This window comes from Emydura macquarii, unplaced genomic scaffold (assembly GCF_026122565.2).
Source record: "Emydura macquarii macquarii isolate MOO-44397 ecotype Brisbane River unplaced genomic scaffold, CSIRO-AGI_Emac_v2 contig_968, whole genome shotgun sequence".
NCBI lineage: Eukaryota > Metazoa > Chordata > Testudines > Chelidae > Emydura > Emydura macquarii.
The window spans coordinates 15,834,026-15,853,352 of NW_027131105.1; the positions used below are offsets into that span (position 1 = coordinate 15,834,026).

At 42.5% G+C, this 19,327-nt stretch overlaps 1 protein-coding gene across 1 annotated transcript in view; it reads left to right on the forward strand.

The window, feature by feature from the left end:
* Nucleotides 1–13,194, forward strand: part of LOC137150392 (netrin-4-like) — a 58,885-nt gene extending 45,691 nt beyond the window's left edge. Inside the window, exons 7-11 of the mRNA XM_067544322.1 lie at nucleotides 678–891; nucleotides 2,253–2,386; nucleotides 3,989–4,057; nucleotides 5,366–5,536; nucleotides 11,865–13,194. Of these exons, the coding sequence (XP_067400423.1) occupies nucleotides 678–891; nucleotides 2,253–2,386; nucleotides 3,989–4,057; nucleotides 5,366–5,536; nucleotides 11,865–12,001 (725 nt within the window). The 3' untranslated portion in view covers nucleotides 12,002–13,194. The remainder of the gene's footprint in view (nucleotides 1–677; nucleotides 892–2,252; nucleotides 2,387–3,988; nucleotides 4,058–5,365; nucleotides 5,537–11,864) is intronic.
* Nucleotides 13,195–19,327: the final 6,133 nt, after the last annotated feature.

Here is a 19,327-nt window from a genome sequence, read left to right on the forward strand (position 1 = left end):
TGGTTTCTGTCCTTTATGGTGCATGTGTGCAGCACAGGTGACAACTGAGATGTCTGTGTACCTACACAGGAGCCTGTGACTGATATATCTAATTTTACTGTATAGACACTCAATGGGCAAATCATTCCTGCCTACAGCCACATACCATCCAAAAGGAAGCAATAATTTTGTGGTTCCCATGTTCATGGATGGGCAAAGTGGGAAATCCACTCTAGCTGCATATGCACCTTCCCCCTCCATGGTGGCCCAATCAGGAGTTTTGCAAATTCACTTGCCAACCCCTCCCTCCTGCTTGCAGAGTGAATACACACCAGTAACATAGCTTACTGCACCTCTGCACAACACTTTTTATTTGAGATTGGTGTAGGGGCAAGGATTTGGCTCATAGTAAATGGTGTAAGCACATGCATTAGTCTCAGGTGAGCATTTGGCAGTTCAGGTTTTCTTCTGAATCCATTGCTATGCTGAATGAGACAACAACCCACCAGCACTGAAGAATTACATTTCCATTTTGAACCACAGGTGCCTGAACATACAATGCTTATCAGTTCTGACATAAAATGACTGAGTGTTGGGAATGAGTGGAACCCATGGAGGCTTTCAGCTTTGTAGAGATATTACCTAAATAGCTGACCCTTGGCAAATAATCTCAATCACTTCTTATCATATCTTGTTAGCTTGCTCCTGTCAGCCTATGGGATCAGCCAATGCAACCTTCAGCAGAAGCTGGCGGTGCCACCCAAAGACGGGGTTCTGTTACTGCAAGCCAGGCGTGGCAGGCCCGAACTGTGACAGATGCCTCATGGGATACTGGGGCTTTGGAGAAAATGGCTGCCGTCCTTGCGACTGTGCCAGAGACTGCGACCCGCACACTGGAAACTGTTTCAATGGGTAAACAAGGCCCCTTTTATGGGGAGATAATCCTTTGGGTCACTTTTGGGCCTTTAAAATGAAACTAAGATTAACACTTGGAATTCTGCACAGACGACATAAATTTGAGGAAGTGGGTGGAGGCATTGAGGGAAACAAGACAGTTCTCTGCATCCACATTATTTTGAATGGATTGTTGCACTGTGTCATACAGATGCCATTTGACTGCTTGCATGTGAGTACATCCATAATACTATTTAAAGGCAGTTCTGAAGCAAAGGTCTTTTCTAGTTATAACAGATAGATCCATGACCTTCCTGGTGTTCTGTGAAACTACTATTTGCTTTAGAAAAAGTAAATGGAAGCATCTGAAGAGCTTGCTGCGCTCTGTGGCCTAGGTGGTGAAACAAGTTGGAGAGCCTCAATCCAGTTCCTACTGTTCAAATGTTCTCATCACATAAAACACACACATATGTGACTAATTGGCCCCATTGGTGGCAGTCTCAGCAAAGAGGCCAAGCCTGAATGGCCCACAGAGACTGAACTACCCTTCCCATCCATAGTGATGGTCCTTCTAGGACACTGGTGGTGTGAGGAAGCCTGCACAGATGCTACCAGTCATTTTCTACAGATAACTGCAGGAACTCAGTCTCCAGGTCTGGTACCTTTCACCACACAAAATACCATATCCCAAATCCTGGGAAGTGCTCAGTACCGACAGCTCCCATTGATTTCAATGGGCCTGATCCTCCATGTGCCCTCAGTTCCTCATGACATCATGGGTGCTCAGCAACTTGCAGGCTTTGGTCTAATAATTTTAAAGAAATTATACACAATAACTGTACAAAGAAAATGAAGGGTGAACCAGTGAAGTTGAAGTATAAGCCCAGATACTGTGGTCTGTTTGTAGGGCAAGTGAGCTAAGGTTTTCCTCTTATTTGCATTCAAGACTAAGGCCTGGTCTACACTGCTGGTGACCATCGATGGGAGAAACGCAAGCTACATACTGTAGCTTGCATATCTCCTGTCAACTTACTTATGTTCCTTTACCATGGCATCTCTACTGTGCTGCGTCAACGGGAAACACCCTCTCGTCAACGCAGCCTTACTTTTTGGGGTGGGGTGGATTTATTGCATCAACTGGAGAGCACATCCAGGATCGATTGAGTGGGTCTCCACAGCCCGCTTAATTGATCCCGCTGCATCGCTCCATGCAGCCATGGCAATGTATTCATGTTCTAGATGTGCTCATTTTGACCTTTGAAGCCATGTTCCTTTGTAACACTGAATGCTGCAGGCACGTGGTAGTAGCTTCTTCCTTGCTAAACATTACAAGTCCTAACATGACTGAGATGTTTCTTCTCTCTCTATCTCCTCCTCAGTTATGGCAATGAGCCATTTTACAGCATCCCCGTTGGTGGGCGAATCCCTGACCTCCTTCAAATGCCAGCCAATGGAAGTGATGAATGGAAATGGAATGACCATGAGGAGGGATTTTCTGCATTGAGACATCCAGGTATGGTTTAGAGTTGTATAAAATCCATCGTTTAGTGTTAATTATGATTTGTTTATTTAATACCTATAGAGTGTCATAAATACGCATGGCTTTTGACCAAATACATGTATTTATTTTATTTATGATTTGTTTCTTCAAATATCTAAAATGCAACAGTCGGTGTCCATCCAATGTGCTGGTGTCTATCCCATAAATTAAAAATCACAACATAAAGAAAAGACTGCCCATAAAATATTCACACCTCCTCAGCTGCCTTAGAGAAGAGTGTAAAGAGATAGATAAGACAGGTTCCAATTAACACAAGATAATACACAGGACAACAGAAGTGGGTGGAGAAAGGGAAGGGTGAGGCTGCTAATGAAGCCTGTGCTTCCCCGAATCCCACTGCTGTGCAACCCTACTGCACCCGTTCAGAAATTTAGAGCCACAATCTGACCTAGAGATAGCTGTCCAGTCTGATCCTTTGCATCTTTGTAGAACTATTCCTTACACCATTTACACTTATATCTTACCAAAACTGCGCCTGCATATTTGCAGATGTAGAAATACGAGGTTATCATATCATGTTATTCAAATAGGGAGGCAATCCCATGAATGGGTCTGAAACTTCTCTGCACCCACTCTGACTATTTGTCAGGACACTCCAGAATTAGTTCAAGGAGAGATCTGAACTGTGCTGGATATTGTTATTTTTACACTCTATTTGAACTTTATTTGGTTGAACTATCCAACTTTGGCTTTTTGGTCAAGAAATGAAAAAGTCATATTTTAAATAAAATCTCTGAAAAATATGCTTCCCATTTACATTCCTATTATTCATTGATTTACAGAGCAACCTCTGAAAGCCTTCAGTTGCTTTGTAGAACCACAAATGCTATACATAGAAGGATCACTTGACCCATTATTGAAATGCAGCCACCTTTGGGATGGAATGTAGGTGCTTTTAAGAACAGCACATGGCCAGACTACACAACAATTAGGACTGGAAGTAAAGAAGTATATTGTATTCAGCTAAAGTAAGAGAGAAATTAGGCAGCAGAATATAGTGGATATAATGCTTAAAAGTGGTCAAGACTTCAGTTTTACATAGCATATGACAGACAGCACCAATTAGCATCATTGGTTCTATACTGACTCAGAGGAAAGAGTGCCACCTGTTAAATCCCCATCATCTCCTGAAGTACCAGGGATTTTCCCTAGAGGACTTCCATCTATCAATAATGCTTGACATTGCTTATCTTATGAGATCTGAGAAGAGCACTGTATTATATTATTCACACCTGGATCTGATTCTGATTTATCCTTTGTTAGCATCAGTTTATTAACTGTGTAATGGACCCCATGCAGGCCGCTTTTTATTTTACAATGCTGACCAGATTTCGGAACCATTTTTGTATTGTTTAACAAAAACCAGCTTTGCAAATAACTGAGCTCACTCTGAAATCTTCTTTAACCATCTATGTTTATTCAGATAATTGCAGCAACTTTTATACATATATATGTGTGTATGTATCTGAATGAACATCATTTGATTTTCTCTTCTTTCATGTTCTGACCCTTCTCTAACCCCTTGTGGTTCCTGGTTCCTGGTTCCTGTGCTAGAAAAGTGTGTGTGCAAAGAGAAAGTGCTCGGAAGTGTCACTGATTTCTGCCAGATGAAATATGCATATGGTAAGTGGCTGATGTGCCTTCATGGTATAATAATACACCAGTGTTTTCTTAGCTGGTACCTGTGAAATATGCATGGTCCGGTTGAATTGTGAAGTCATGGGTAGGTTTCCTTCCTCCTTTTTTGTCTAGTGACACCTCCTAGTTTTGGGCAGAGTTGATCAGAGGACAGCATACTTCCTATGATGACTTCTTTAGTGCTGAGCACAATCAACATGGCCTTCATGAGCTCAGTGCACGTGCTTCCACCTATCTGTGTAGGTACAGTAGACCAGCAGTCCATAACAGGACTCCTTTTTTACTCTGGTGCTCCTCTTCTGTCTACCCAGTACCTTCCTCCCATTTAGCAATAGAGGATGGGGAGAGTGGTCAGGATCCCCGGACACCTGTTTGCTACTCCCATGGGGTCCTAACCCCAAGGTTGAGAACCTTACAGTAGGATTGCCACCTTTTTGCAGTTTGTCCTGCAAGATAAACTTGCTGTGTCTGTTTGTGTCTTATTTATCACCATGGTCACTGAGCAATTATGTCGTGTCATCACACTGTGAAGAGTCATGGCTGCCAAAAGTCACCACATTTTCACTCAACACAAACACATCATGACCCAATAAAGCCTATTTGTGGGATTAGCCTGTTGAAAGTTGGATGATCCTGCAAAATCAGGAGAACTGGCAAATAAGGTCACAAATCAAAGGAGCTTTTTCCAGCTTATCATTATCATCTTAGAATTCTAGTCACATGGCATTCCTGCACTCCTGTAGGAAATTTTCTGCCCTACGTGTGAATTCCATTGCTTAACACTGAGTTCCTGTACAGCAGACAATCCCTTCCTGCAGGACAGGAGGAATGTGAAAGAATCAGGATTGTAGCTATGTAAATCTAATGCAACCCTGCCAATTTCCAAACGTAAGATCTGCCAAAGCTCTGAATCAAAGTGCTTAGGATCAGACTGTTGTTCTTGTTTTTTATGGCATTTCTGTACATAAGCCACTATATATAGTGGCTACCTATGATTTTCAAGCTGTTGGCATAATCCACTGGAGACGAGTTGATAAATAACATTGGGAAGGGATTAGTTAACTGTCTAAATTGAAAAATCCAGTTTTCCTTCCCCAGATTCATTTACATGGGAGCAAGGAGTGATCTGGAGCTCTCCTGTGTCCCTGTCCAGGTGCCAGTATCCTGACATGATTCTTTGGGTCTCATCCAACAGGCCCTAACGTTCGACGCTGTAGCAGTGTAAGGAAAATGCCACTGCTCACTTTGAAGTTAGTTATTGATTTGTGTCCGTGTGTGTGTGTTTTCTGGCAGTGATCAAAGCAAGAATCTTATCGGCTCACGACAAAGGAACCCATGCGGAAGTTGTAGTGAAGGTGAAGAAAGTCCTGAAATCAGGCAAAGTGAAAATTGCCCGGAGTAACAGAAGCATCTATCCAGAGTCCTGGACCAACAGGGGATGTACATGTCCCATTCTCAATCCTGGTAAGCATTAAATGCTTGTGGCATGGAGTCTGTGGGAAAAAGGCTACTCAGGTTGCTAATGTGGAAAGTCCTGATTCTTATCTTGCTTTCACTAGTGTAAATCAAGAATAACTGTTGAAGACAGGGAAGTTGCCCTGGTATGGAACTTATGTGAGAACTAGACCAGTTGACCATATTGCTGGAATAATCCACTGAGGGAAAGCTGGTCCCGTTAACATAAAGCGAATGAATGAATTAGCAGAGTAAACCTGGTATTCTTACTGGAGTATTAAAGAGAGAAACATAACTAAGAAATCCTATATTCAAACAGTTAGGGCTGAGCCATGCCTCTTTGTGGTGGGTATGCTACAGGGGAGTGGGCACAGAGAACAATTCTCCCTCCACTGCCAACGCATCTACACAGTAACCAGGCATAATTTGTCTCCCAGAGCTGAGGAGTGCAGTGCTGGGGGGCAATTAATCCTGCCAGCAGCTCTAGCAGCCTCAGAGGAGGTGTTTTCCCCACCTGGCACACGGTAATGGCTGCTCTTTGAGGAGCGCTGGTGATTCTATTGAACAGCGAGGGACATCTTCCCCGCACTCCTCACAGCACCTCGAGAGGCACAATACATGTAGCCATCACCGCTCAGAAGGGAGACCTCCTCCGACTGCACACAGCAGCTCCAGCTCATAACGGCTCTTATTAGACCTGGTCAATACATTTCTAACAAAACCTTTTCTCGTTGGAAAATAGATTTTCATCAAAAACGGAAAAGAAAAAAGTGGGAGAAAAGGGGAAGAGGCAAAAACATTTAAAGGGAAACCCCACAATTTTTTAAAAAATTGTTTCTAAAACTGAAATTAAATATTTTAAGTCTAAATGAAACAAAAAATGTTTTGTTTCTAAATGTCATTTCGTTTTGAAAATTCCTGGTGGAAATCAAAATTTTTCAACTGATTTTTTTTTGGTTTTGCTAGCTCCAAGCATGTTACTGCTCTTAATATTTAGGGCTGGTCTACACTACAAAATCACCACATTTAAATGTACATGTGAAACATGGCTGTGGCCCAGTTTGTTTTAATAGGTTTTATTATTATTATTTTGCATGTCTGGGCAGATAGTCAAGTCATGGTTCTGTAGTATGATTATAACATGGATTTTTCTGCCCACACAGGCCGAAAGGAACCACGTTTTAACACAGTCGGGCAACAACCATGTTTCACAGCTGTGTTTAAATATTTGTGTAGTGCAGAGAGGGCCTTAGAGTGATTCTAACAGGGTTATCAACAACCTATATTTTGCCCCACCTTCTGCATGTATGCTGATAAACTGTGCATTTTATGTGTCATGTGTATCTGTGTTCACGTGTGCTGTCTGTATATATACACATGCATGTTTGACATATACAGAGGGTTCCATATCTTCTGCTATTCTGTGGCTATGAAATTCATCCTTTACCACAAAAGTATTTCAGAAAAAAATGTTTCTAGCCCTCATGGCTACCTAGAGGAAGTAGCCTTAAAATGTGACACAAGTTCAAACTGGTTCAGTGATGTCTTTCTAAGTTTGTAGGCAGTCTGAAATAATAGCTGTGAGGCGTGAAATGCCCCATGCCTCTTAATGTATTGTGACTTCAAAACCTAAAGCTCACACCTTGCAACCTGTGGGAAACTAAAAAATATGGGGCTAACATATAATAAATTAATTTAATGTCACAAAAAATGAGACGGGGCTTCTGTACTAATTGGATTATTCATCCTCAGATTTAATTCAATAAAACCTCCCTTTTCAATATTTATCAGTAGCCGCCACAGAATTCCTACCAGAGTGCCACAGAACCCAGGGCAAAACTGCCATGGCGTACATGCCTGGTATATACAGTATGTACAAAGAAAATGAAAGTGCAATCTCAGTGTTAACTACAATGCAATCCTGGAATGTAAGTAAATCCCGGTATGACATTTTAGTTAATTGCTACATTTGAGTTATGCCTGTGAATATACAGGTTTGAGAGCCAGAGTTAGAGAGGGAGGCATCTAGTGGTTTAGGCACAGACTTTGGTCCAGGAACTCCTTGAATCCCATCTCTCAATGACTCCCTCTGTGGGCATGAGAGACCCTCTGCCACAGTTTCTTCATGTGTCCAGTGGAGCTAATGTTTATCAGAACTTACCTACTTCTTAGGGGACTTTGAGATTAATTGATTAGGACACAACTGTGAGCCTTCCTGTGCACCTGCACAGGGGAGGGGCTCGTTTGAACTAGTCACATCACCAGAGCTTGTGTTGTGTGGAGAGCAGCCGCTGCTAGAAACTATTCCGTACCCACTCAGGTAGGCAGGGAGGGAGTAGAGCCACCCCTCACCCCTGAACCCCACACCCAAGTTGGCACAGAAGGGGAAGTAACCTGTGCCAGCAAAAGGGCTAGTACATATAACTTCCTTGTAGGACAAGGGGGAGAGAGGAACCAAATAATGACTCAGAGGCACGGGGTGGTTCCTAGCCTGCTACTGGAGCAGCACTCTGCAGTTTATTCTTTCCTATGCCCCTTGAAATGGAAAAGCACAGGTGCTAAGCAACATTCCCAGTAGCTGAATGGATGGATTTTTCAGTGACATCCTCACAACGGTCTTCTTTCCCATTTAGTGGAGAGGAGACAGAAATATTTGTATTGCACTAGTTGAAATTCTGTGTGGATAATTATGGCGAGATGGGCTATAGAAGCCCATGTAAGTGCCTCTAACTGTGCTAATTTGAGCCTGGAATTGTCTTTTGGACCCTGCTTTCTTTTTTCATCCAAGTAGGCCGCAAGGGCTTGATCCTGAGAGGTGATGAGTACCCACAGCTCCCATTCACTTCAGGAGAAGCTGCAGGTGCACAGCACCACTTAAGATCAGGTCCTGAATTAGACAGGTAACTTGGCTTTCTTTAGGATGAACCAAACAGTATCTCCAAGGATCATGTTTCACTGCCGTGCCTTACATCCTGGAGAGTGGGGACTTATCCACATTCTAAAACAAAAACTTGTTAGATAAATTACCCTGGTTTTTTTCCCTCTGAATAGATTAAACACATTTCTGTGCCGAGTGAAAGAATTCCTTGTATTTGGTCTGAAATCTAAGGCTTACCCGCTCTAAGGCGAGTTCTCATCTGAAATCAGCCACTTACAAAAGAGCCAATTGTTCTGCGATTGGCTGAGTCCAATCAAATCTAGTGTGAGTTCTTCCAGTCAATCCAAAATGATCTGCACCCTCTCAAAAATTATTTGGGTCTTGCGTCATCTGTACTGCCAGGTGAGGAACTGGATTTGAATTTGCAAGGATGATAGGTGAGGATGGGTGAAGTATGTGTTCAAAATTGAGTTAGACTGTGTCTGACCCTTCACAGAAGCTCATGGAGGGGAGAGGGCACAAGAAGTCCTTCCTCCTGGTCTCTTTAGCTGTTAGGAGCAGAGGGCCTATGAATCATAGTCGTGCAGTTCTGATGCCAGCCAGTAAAGAGCAGTGGTGTACCTGCCCACTAGCCAGTTCTTCACAATACAATAGATTTGTAAACTAGATTCTTATCACAAAATTACGCCCTAGGTCCACAAGTGGTGTAAATCAGCATAGCTCTATTGACTGCAGCTTTCTATGCCGACTTTACCCCTATACATTCCACTGTACATGCTCGCTCACTTTGAAATCCCTGCTTCTATTCTGCTCATGATTTTTACAAATCTCTTTTCTCTTCCTCCTCCTACATGCACATTAGTTTTTGCTTCCCATCACTTTACTTTCCCCACGGAGGGTGCTGGTGGGGGTGGGAGGGTGCCCGTCCAAACTACCACTGTGGTCAGCAGGGCTTTCTGCTGTGCAGGGTGATCTGGCTTCCTGCCCACCCGTCTCTGCAGCATTGTATTGTATGTTCTTCCCTGGCTGACGACAGGAAGTGCATATTTAATCTCATGGCCTTTAGAGTTTAATCATAAAACTTTACTTATGGAGCTACCGAATGGATTTGCTGCATGGATACTAAAGAAAGACCTTCCTGCTTTCCACATTGGTAACTCCAGCCAGAATAAACTATTGAGAGCTGCCCTCTGTTTTGCACATGAACTAGCATTAAAAGAGAGAGGAGAAACCCCAGGATTTTAAAGCCTGAAGAAGTATAATTTGAGGTAGCTACTGCCCTCCCTGGGCTGCGGAGGGCTCTGCCTGCGGTGAGATTGGTGTGCTTTCACTGCATAAGGAAATGCACTGCAGGATTTGGGAGAAAGGAGGAGTGAGAAGGCTGGTGATGCTCACCACTATCAGCCATGGTCCTTCTTATGGAGCGGGGATGCAGCAGCAGTCTCTACTGCAATTGCAAAGGATACATAGATAACATATAATCCTTCAGAATCCCCTTTCACCTAGGGTGACCATACGTCTCGTTTTGACTGGGACAGTCCCCTTTTTAAGCCTCGTCCCAGCCGTCCCGACTTTTTTGCCAAAAAGTGGAGTATGGAGGAATGTGCCAGGGGGTGGAGGGGGGGGGGGGGGGGAAGGGGAGATGCCAGCTCCACACAGGGAGGGGGCTCGGGCGAGCAGCATAGACCACCATATGCAGGAGGGGGGCCTTGGGCTATCCCCACGCTGTGTCCCATTTTCCCTTTGGGAAATATGGTCACCCTACTTTCACCACTACACATTCTTGGGGCTGTGCGAGGGATTTGGCCCTATGTTTTTCATATAGTGTAAGAGGGAGGTTGTCTGCTTGGGTAATAAATCATAAGCAGCCTCTGTGTCTTACTAATGAAATGATCACAGTTTAGAGTGTCTCACCTCTGCCTAATCCTGCAGGGATGGGGTAGTTACATTTCCTGGCGTTGCCTGAGCTACTGTTAAAGATCCTTATTGTGTGAGGAGAATGTGCACTGTTGTACCAGCAGAATACAGAGTTGGCAGTTGTCATGTCCAATAGCCATTTCAGCTAATCTGTGTGGCGCACACAGATTAATCTGACCCTTTAGACTGTGCAGTAGCCAATCAGAATGCTCTCTCAGCTCAGACACTATTATAAGTGTGTTTATTTTGTTCCTCACCAGAAAACACTGACTGATAATGTGGTCTTTCTGTTGCTGCAGGTTTCCGCTATGAGAGGGAAGAGAGGCAAGATCTGTAATCTTTTCCTCTCGTCTCTAATCCAGAAGTTTCATTTCATAGATTGAACCTGAAGAATTAAATTTTGGACATTAACAGGGTAGATATAGAAAGGCTGCCAATCTGCCCCCAGGTTGGACGCCCAAGCTTCATTTCAATTAAAAAGCAAGCAATCACATACACTCACAAGACACAAATACACAAGCAACCACACATCATACACAGACACAAACATGCTTACAACAGTCATATGCAATGACAGGCACAAACACATGCACAAGATAGAAACACATACAGCTGACAAAGACAACAAGACACACACACACACACACCCAAGCATATAGATAGAAACACACACAGAGGAAAATAAGTGTAAATTGCTGGCCAAAATCTAGCCATCCTTTTCAGTTAGGAAATGTTTCTTCATTGTGTTTTAATGACTAGGGAATGTGCACCTTCCACTTGTATTCTATGCTATTAAAGCAACAAAATCAAGAAAACTTCAGAGGTAAGGGCACAGCTCCATCCATAAGCTGCCCTAAGGTGCTTAGCTGTTACAAGGGTCTCTGCACAATGAGGGAGTTTTCCATACCATACTTGATACAATACTACAAAAACATCTCTGTGATTAAGGCAAAACATCCTGATTTTCAATGACGCCTCAGTCTGGCATTTACTTGTAGGTGTACAATTTTGTATGAAGTAACATCTGCACACACATTTTCTGTGCACTAACACTTATACGTGCAGACGATAGTCTAACAGGAGAGAGATAGAATTCTCACATTCAGAACCAGATCCCACATCTGGCAGGACCTGATTCTGCTATCATTTAAATCTGTGCAAACCAGGAGTAGTTCCACTGAAACCCCTGGAGTGAAATTGGTGTTTAAAAACAAAAACAAAAAACTAGCATCAGGTTCATCAGAATCAAGCCCAATCATTTGCATATGCAAGTGTTAGATTTTGCAAGTGTTTTAACCTGTTAGGATAACTAGTGTTTGTGTGTGAAGATTCTAATATGTGCACATGTACATGTTAGAATGTATTGCCTGTTTACAGAGAAATTAGTGCACAGAGTGTATGTACATAAAACTGTACACAACCTGGAATATTCATTTAAAAACTGGCTGAAGTTAGCTAAGGTGGAAGATCCGGACTCCTTGGGAATATATTTAATATGTAGTCCTCTGTTTTATTTATGTAAGTAATTATTTTTTAAACCAGGTACAGACTACCTGATAGCAGGCCAGGAGAACTCAAGGACCAGCAAACTCCTCGTCAATATGAACAGTCTGGTGAAACCTTGGAAGGCGTATTTGGGAAAACAAGTAGCAGACATTCTTCGAACTGGGTGCAAATAATTTCTTCTTCAGAAGTTAAAGTCATGAACTTTACATATTAATAACACTGCGGTGAAAGGTGTAGCTAGTTCATTTATTACCGTGCAACATGTTCCTAGCTAAGGGGATAAAAGTGAACTTACCCTCCTTTCCCCCATTATGTCTTTAAACCAGGAATCCTTGGTCATGACTTCTTTCTTCCAAAAATACCGCATCTTACATGAAATTAACATACATCACATGTAGGTTAGGAGTCTCAGTTCTTAGCTTGAAGCTGTTTTCACAGCTTCCAGAGATTCACTCTCCATGGCAAAAGCAGAAGGTATGGGTTATGTGTTTCCATTCTTCAGGAATGACTCTGATATTGATATCTATAAGCCGCTTGTGTAGTGCATTCATTACTCGGGTGTCATTGTCTTTATTTAAGTGGCCATTAATGGGCAAAAAATTTCAGCTTTACAGGTGGCAAAATATTAAACAATCAGCATGTCAAAAGACACTTGATTTGTTTGAAAAGAGCTCCATTATTTTTATCCACCCAGCAAACTGCAATTAAATCAATATAAGAAACATTTATTTCTAGAATGAAAATATCACATTGCTACACAGAGACAAACTAACGCTGGAACTTCATCTGGTGAGGTCCTTTAGAGACGTGAAACATTGTCAAAATTAATACTTACTGCAGAAGCACTGCTGAAGGATAGAACTGCTGGCTCAGCGTGGAATCCTGACCCCAAAGCCATCTGTTCTATCAAAGGGCTCCTCATTCTTTGCTGTTGTGTGACACTGCAAATAGCAATGCTACAACAGGGTACAAAAGAGCCTTGTGCCAGTAGAATAGTGTCAAGCTGCAGCTCCAGACCCATGTAGCTAGAGGTGGGGTTGGAAGCAGGACCAGGTTTGGGTCTGTGAAGCTACAATAGGTGGAAGTGTAAAGGGGTAGAGGATTAAAAGAGGTATAGATGACTAACAGGGCAGCTGTCTGGTTATTCTGATCCATGTCCTCGGGGCCATGCTCATTATTTAATTGTAGCTAGCTTTTTCATCCTGCTCTGTTACCATTGCCCCTTTTATGTGTTGAAATAGTCAAGTGAAGTTACCTTCCAGTTGTGCTTGAGGATTGTTTAGCATGAGGAGTAGGGGTGGTAGCATCTCCCCTCTAAATAAAGTCCTGCTGTTCTATAGAAGGAGACCCCATAGATTTATTTTAGTCTCTATCACACTTAGTAAGAAGCCAGTCAGTGGAAATGTGAGTTCCTCAGAGTATCATGGGGGGAAGGGAATGATCTCCACCCAATTTCTCCTCAAGTGACAGGAAACTCATGACCAAATGGAGAGGTTTAAGGAGTATGATAAGTAAAGCATAAATCAGAATTTTGTTCAAAGCTACCCTTTTTTGTTGTGTAGAGGGACACAACTTCATATATGCTGCTTTTGCACATCTTTGTCTATGTCTACAGGAAGAGGAGACAGGGTTTGGTCTATATGCCACTCGGTCACCATGATATGAAGGAATTTCGGATATCCCAATGGCCATGAAAAGAAAGTGGTAGGTCTTGGTTATGAAGTGTCTGATGAGAGAGAAATTATCAGCACGTTAAATTAATACAGTTGGGTGACCAGTACCTGAAGACCAGGGATCCTGGGATGCCAAGGCTTCTTTTTTATCATCACTGATTTTACCCTTCTTTTTATGTAGGGTCTGATGCATATCAGAACATCAAAAGGTCACATTTCAGATCATTTGCAAAGAAAAGTCAAGCAGAAATTTCTTGGAATATTCTTCCAGACACTCACAGCTTGGGTAAAATGCTGGATTGGGAACCAACATCAATTGACTCAGTGTTTGTTTTCATAAACAACCCTTCCCTCCTTTTTACCTCTTGCCTCCTCAATCTATGATGCACTATTTATTGTTTCAGCCCAACATGACATCCTATGTTTTGCTGTGAACTCAAAAGATGCTTGGTCAGGTAGGTGGCTGGACTGATCAGATATTCCCAAACCCATTATTGTTCCTATAATGGCCCTGTTATTAGAAGGAACTTCCCATTTTGTGCCTGCAATTTTGTGAGAATAAATAAATGCAAGGTAATCAATCAAACAATATCACTTAGATGTCTAACTACGTAGTTAGAAATAACATTGACAGTGCCTTTGAATTTGCAGGCACAAAAGAGGGAACCTAATATAGGCTCCTTTCAAAATTAGGTCCATACAGTATATTTATTGCCTCATACCAAGTGAATCTAACTGCCTTTGGATGGTTTCACTTAACTATAGGCGAGCTCCAGTTTTAAAGCTATCCTGTGGAACGGAAGCACTACATGGTTATTCCAGTAGTTAGTTGTTTCAGATTTCTGTGTTTTTAAGTAAATGTACATGGTGCCTTGAGGATTCCTTTATTTGTATCATTGCTGGGATTTTCAAAGGAGCCTAAAGGAATTAGGCACTCAGTTCCCATAGAATAGAAGTGGGAGATGGGTGCCTAATTTCCTTAGGCACCTTTGCAGATTCCAGCCTAAAAGTGTCCTGTTCACATTGAAACTAGTATAGAACCTGTCATCTCCATGTTATAGTCCACAACTAGACTTGTTCATGGGACACACTGTGATAGGGATAGAGCATCCCATCTGAACATCATAAACATTTAGCCCTCTCCCTCCTGCTCCCCAAACTTTGTTTTCTCTTAAGGAGCACAAACTCCTTCCTATCACACCAGGGGGGAAAATAGACACTATTATCCATTTGTTGCTACCTATAAGCAGCAACCAAGAATTTGGCATCTCCAATAAGACATTTAATTAATGTAATAAAACACTATATACCACTACAGTGGCTTTATTTAAAATGTCAGCCCATTAAGTTAGGAGAGTAGCAATCAAGCAATATTGTTTTCATTGCTGTCCAGAAATAGACTTACTACAAAGAGATTAGCTAGTCATCTTCTTTTAAAGACCATACAAAATAATGATGTGTTTAGATAACTTTACAGTCCCTTCTGAAAGGGTCTGTTAGGAAAAGTTTCAATAAAGTAAAGCCTGGGGTGAGAGAGACTGTGATAAAGGGCACTCTCTTAAACAAATGCATTTATGTTTACTACTGTGTGTGTTTCTTATCCACAGAGGGTCATAGTCTGTTCTCATTTACATCAGTGCTATCCCTTGAGCTAAATGCATTCACGGAAATCTGTAAATCACAGAACTAGAAGTCCCCTCCCCCAACTATTTTACTTTTCAGGGGCAAAACTCCCCCCTTTGTGTGGGGAAACAGAGATGGGAACCCCTCACAGCGACCATTTCAGGTTATGGAAGGGGATAATAGCCAGGGCCTTTGCTCTCTTCAGTGTGAGGGCTGCTGATTCCACATAGTCCAGTCAACCCTTTCCTCTGATCTGCCACCAATACACTCCTCCATGCCACTTTATCTGGCATTAGTAGGAGCCCACCTATGTAACATCCACTCAGCCTGTCTGCCCACTCCCTGTAGGGCTACTGCAGGAAGTGGGACATCACCAGGTCAGAGGGCCTTGTGCTAGCCTTCTACAACATAATATGAATTCCACACTTACAGAGTTTCCATGTGCCTAATCTTGTATATAAAGGGAGGAGGTTACGTGTAGCTTTATAACAGGGTTCACTTACCGCTAGGGCACCTCCTCCTGGCTGCTCAGGGCATTCACACCATCCAGATCTGACACACCCTTCCAGTATTTGCTTTCTCCACAGCCCTTCTCGCTCTCTCAGATGCGGCGTGATCCCCCTTCATGATTTGGCCTTTGGGCCAGGTCACTATAGGTGTTTCCCCTTCCAGGGTACCAACATCCCTCCAAATGAACTGTCCAGTTGTCTTCCCAGCCCATCCTCTCATTCAAGACTAAGCCACTTTCCTCAGGGGTTGGTTGGAGAACCCAGGCCTGCCCACTACTCCAGGTTCCAGCACAGGGATCCTCTGCTCAGCAACCATAGTCCACTTACCCACAAGCCCCATTGCTATTTTCTTGTGCTTCTTCTTACTTTTCTCCTCTAACTCTGCCCCTACCCCCCAATTACCAGTGCAGTTCCTTCTGCTCTTGTGTCTATTTCACACCTTTCAAATTCTTTCCAGGGTCTATAGTCCAAACACACTTCCCTCCTCCTAGAAAGTAACTACTTCTCCTAGGACACCTTCCACTCTCAGCTTGCTGGCTTTGTGCCAGACCAGCCTACACCCACTCAGCTGAGCTTCATCTTCTATTAGGGCTTGCCTGCCCAGCCAAATTCTCCCCCAGGTGCAGCCTACTAGGTTAATTAGCTTCTTGCCAGCTATCTTAACCCTTCCAGGGGATGTGTGGAGTGAACACTCCATCACAAGCTTATACATACAGCTTTGCAATGCACCTTAATGCCAACTTTCAATCAAGCATATTCATTCATTTGTGCCAGACTGCGGTGGCTGTGTGGTGTACGCAAATGCCTACTGGAAATCAGACTGCGACCAACACATTTATGTCACTAATGGTCAAGCTACCATGTTCCTGAATATACTGCAGCCATTTCTTCTAACCAGTGATCTTTCTCTATAGATTACCATGAAAAATATTCATTAATGTCACTTCCAAGTGTTTCTCGTTATTAATATTAGATGGGAGATTTGAAACAAGGGTATTTTTATAATCTCTATCACTTCCCTGGGGTTACATTATAATAAAATCAATCAGGCTAACAATTTTTTTGCGTTAATGTGGATGCATTTTCCATTGTGTAAATACTGTGTAGCCACCCATATGTCTCCTACCTTAAGTGTGCAAAGGTGAATCAGCTCATATACAATAATGTTTGAGGAGTGGGGAACAAGTGAGGAGTGCAAACAAGAAAAAACATGAACCTAGAAACATATTAATAGTTTCTTTTCCCTCTCTCTCCCTACTATTTTAAAATCTTTTCATCCTATTTGATGGTAACTGAGTCTACTACATATTCTAAAATCTCCATTAGTTAGAAATACTGCACATTGTATTTTGACTATCAGGCTAACTGCTGTCTAATGGCTTCTGCTTTGCAATCATTCAGGGTAGGCAGATATCCTACCAGTGTGTGACATAATTGAGTTTATAGTTTGAAAGTCCAGAATGGAAGCTAGTTATGGTCAGCCCAAAAACAGGTTGACTTTTTGTTGATATTACTATCAGCTGCTCATGAGATCTTTGATTAACTAGCCCAAGAAGAAAGTCAAAGAATGGGGAACAAAACAGCAAATTATACAGAACTGTAGAGTCCAACCAAATGATAGTACCAGCACACTCTGCAGTGCTATAAAGCACATAGCCTGCCTGAAAATGGATTTCCAAAGTACAAATTAACGCCACAGGTTTGAATGAAAACAGAGTTCATTATTTGCAATGGAATTAAGACTGTATAAAGGGATGTTTATCTTGGGCATGGGGAAAAAAGAACTTTCTCATATACTGTGATGGCTCAGAAGATTCTTGTGAGACAATGTGACACTAATAGTACTTCCCAGAAGTAACTGCTATGTATTTCCTCTGACCAGAATGAACAAAGCTCTAGGGAACTAACAAGAGGATCTGCCAAAGAAGATACATCTATTGAAAAGAAATCTATTGGCCTAGTCCAGGGGTTGCTGAATACAGCTTGCCAGTACCTTCTAACATGGGCCTAACACACGAACAATCCAGTCCATACTGTAATAGACAAGTTGTCCTATCACAAGCTGTTATTACATGCCAAGAAGTAGCAAAGACAAGGCAGCTGTGTTACACACACAGGCATCCCAAACAGCAGTCCCAAAAGCCCAGAAATCAAAGCAAAGCACACAGCTAGGTGGTCAATCAAAACATGTAATAACCATGAACCATTTAAGTCAGCAGCAGTCTGAACAAAACAGAACAGTCCAAATGGCAGGTCAGTAGCACCAGACCCTAAGTAACTACACACTTCCATTGCGATGTGTACACACCCATGCATGCACCCATGTGCGCGCATACACAACAGAAGAGCAGGAAAGCACCACAAACCAGTCATCATCAATACTAAAAATGGTCATATGAACAATCCAACCCATACCATAGTGGACAGGTTGCCATATCAGTAGCTATTATCACATGTCAAGAAGTAACAAAGACAGCTGCATAATGATGAAATAATAGTGTTAACCCCTAAGAAAAGAAGTATGGAAAGCACTGGAAGAGTTACAATGGGGCATGGAAGCAAACAGGCAATGGCTGAATGCACAGCATGTGTAGAGAGGAGGCAGCAGCACCATTAGGACTTTTTCGGGTCAGAGAAACTGTCTGTAAGAGCCGTGCAGCTCATCTATCATAAAATGTGACCACCCCTGGCCTAGTCTTTGTAGGGAATTTTAAAGGATCAAAATAGTTCCCTAGGTAGCTCATTGTGAGTGCTGAACTCTAAATACAACATAGCAACTCTGCATATTATCATGCTTCTGCATCTCCTGCTCTTCTACACTGATACAGCAAGCAGAAAGGAGGAAGGAGGCAGAAGGAAGGCAAATACACCTTGTGACCCATCCATGCCTAGAGTAGACCACCTGAAAATGCCAAGGGCAGGGCAGGCTGTAAAAGGAGAGCAGATTCTCACAGCACCAGTGGGTGACACTGAAGTCAGACTTCCCAACCAGCCACAAACAGTGCTTCTGATTCCCCACACTGGTTATCAAGAACCTACACAAAATATACACAGCCCCCTTTACTGCATTTCAGTCTCCGGCTCCCAATCAGCTACTAGGTCCAGTAAAGAGATTAGTTATTTAAAACTCTATGCTCTTTACCAAAAAGGTTCTCCTGACCCCAAGGGTCACCACAGTACCAGATCAATATAAGTTTAGATCTTACCCAAAATACCATGCTGCCAGCCAGTCCTTTAGTAACTAAAACTAAAGATTTATTATAAAAGGAAAGAAAAAAACTATAAGAGAAATGTGAAATGATTAAAGCAATCAGATACATACAATTGATTTGAAAGTCCATATATATCAGGTTTCCAGCAGAATTATGGAGTTTGCAGGCTTGTAGAATCATAGAATTGGAAGGGACCTCAGGAGGTCATCTAGTCCAACCCCCTGCTCAAAGCAGGACTAACCTCAGCTAAATAATCCCAGCAAGGGTTTTGACAAGCCTCTGGTGTACACCCAGTACCTGGATAGGTCTCAGTCCTCTGTTTCATAGCTTTAGTTGTAGATGAATTGATTCAGAGGTAGGTGAAGACTGATGACAACTGAGGACTGAAGACGAAATGGATGTGGTGCAGCTGCCTTTTGTGTCCCTTGGCCTTTTCCATGCTGCTTGTGGAAATTTACAGAAATAAGATGGAGTCCAGGGTT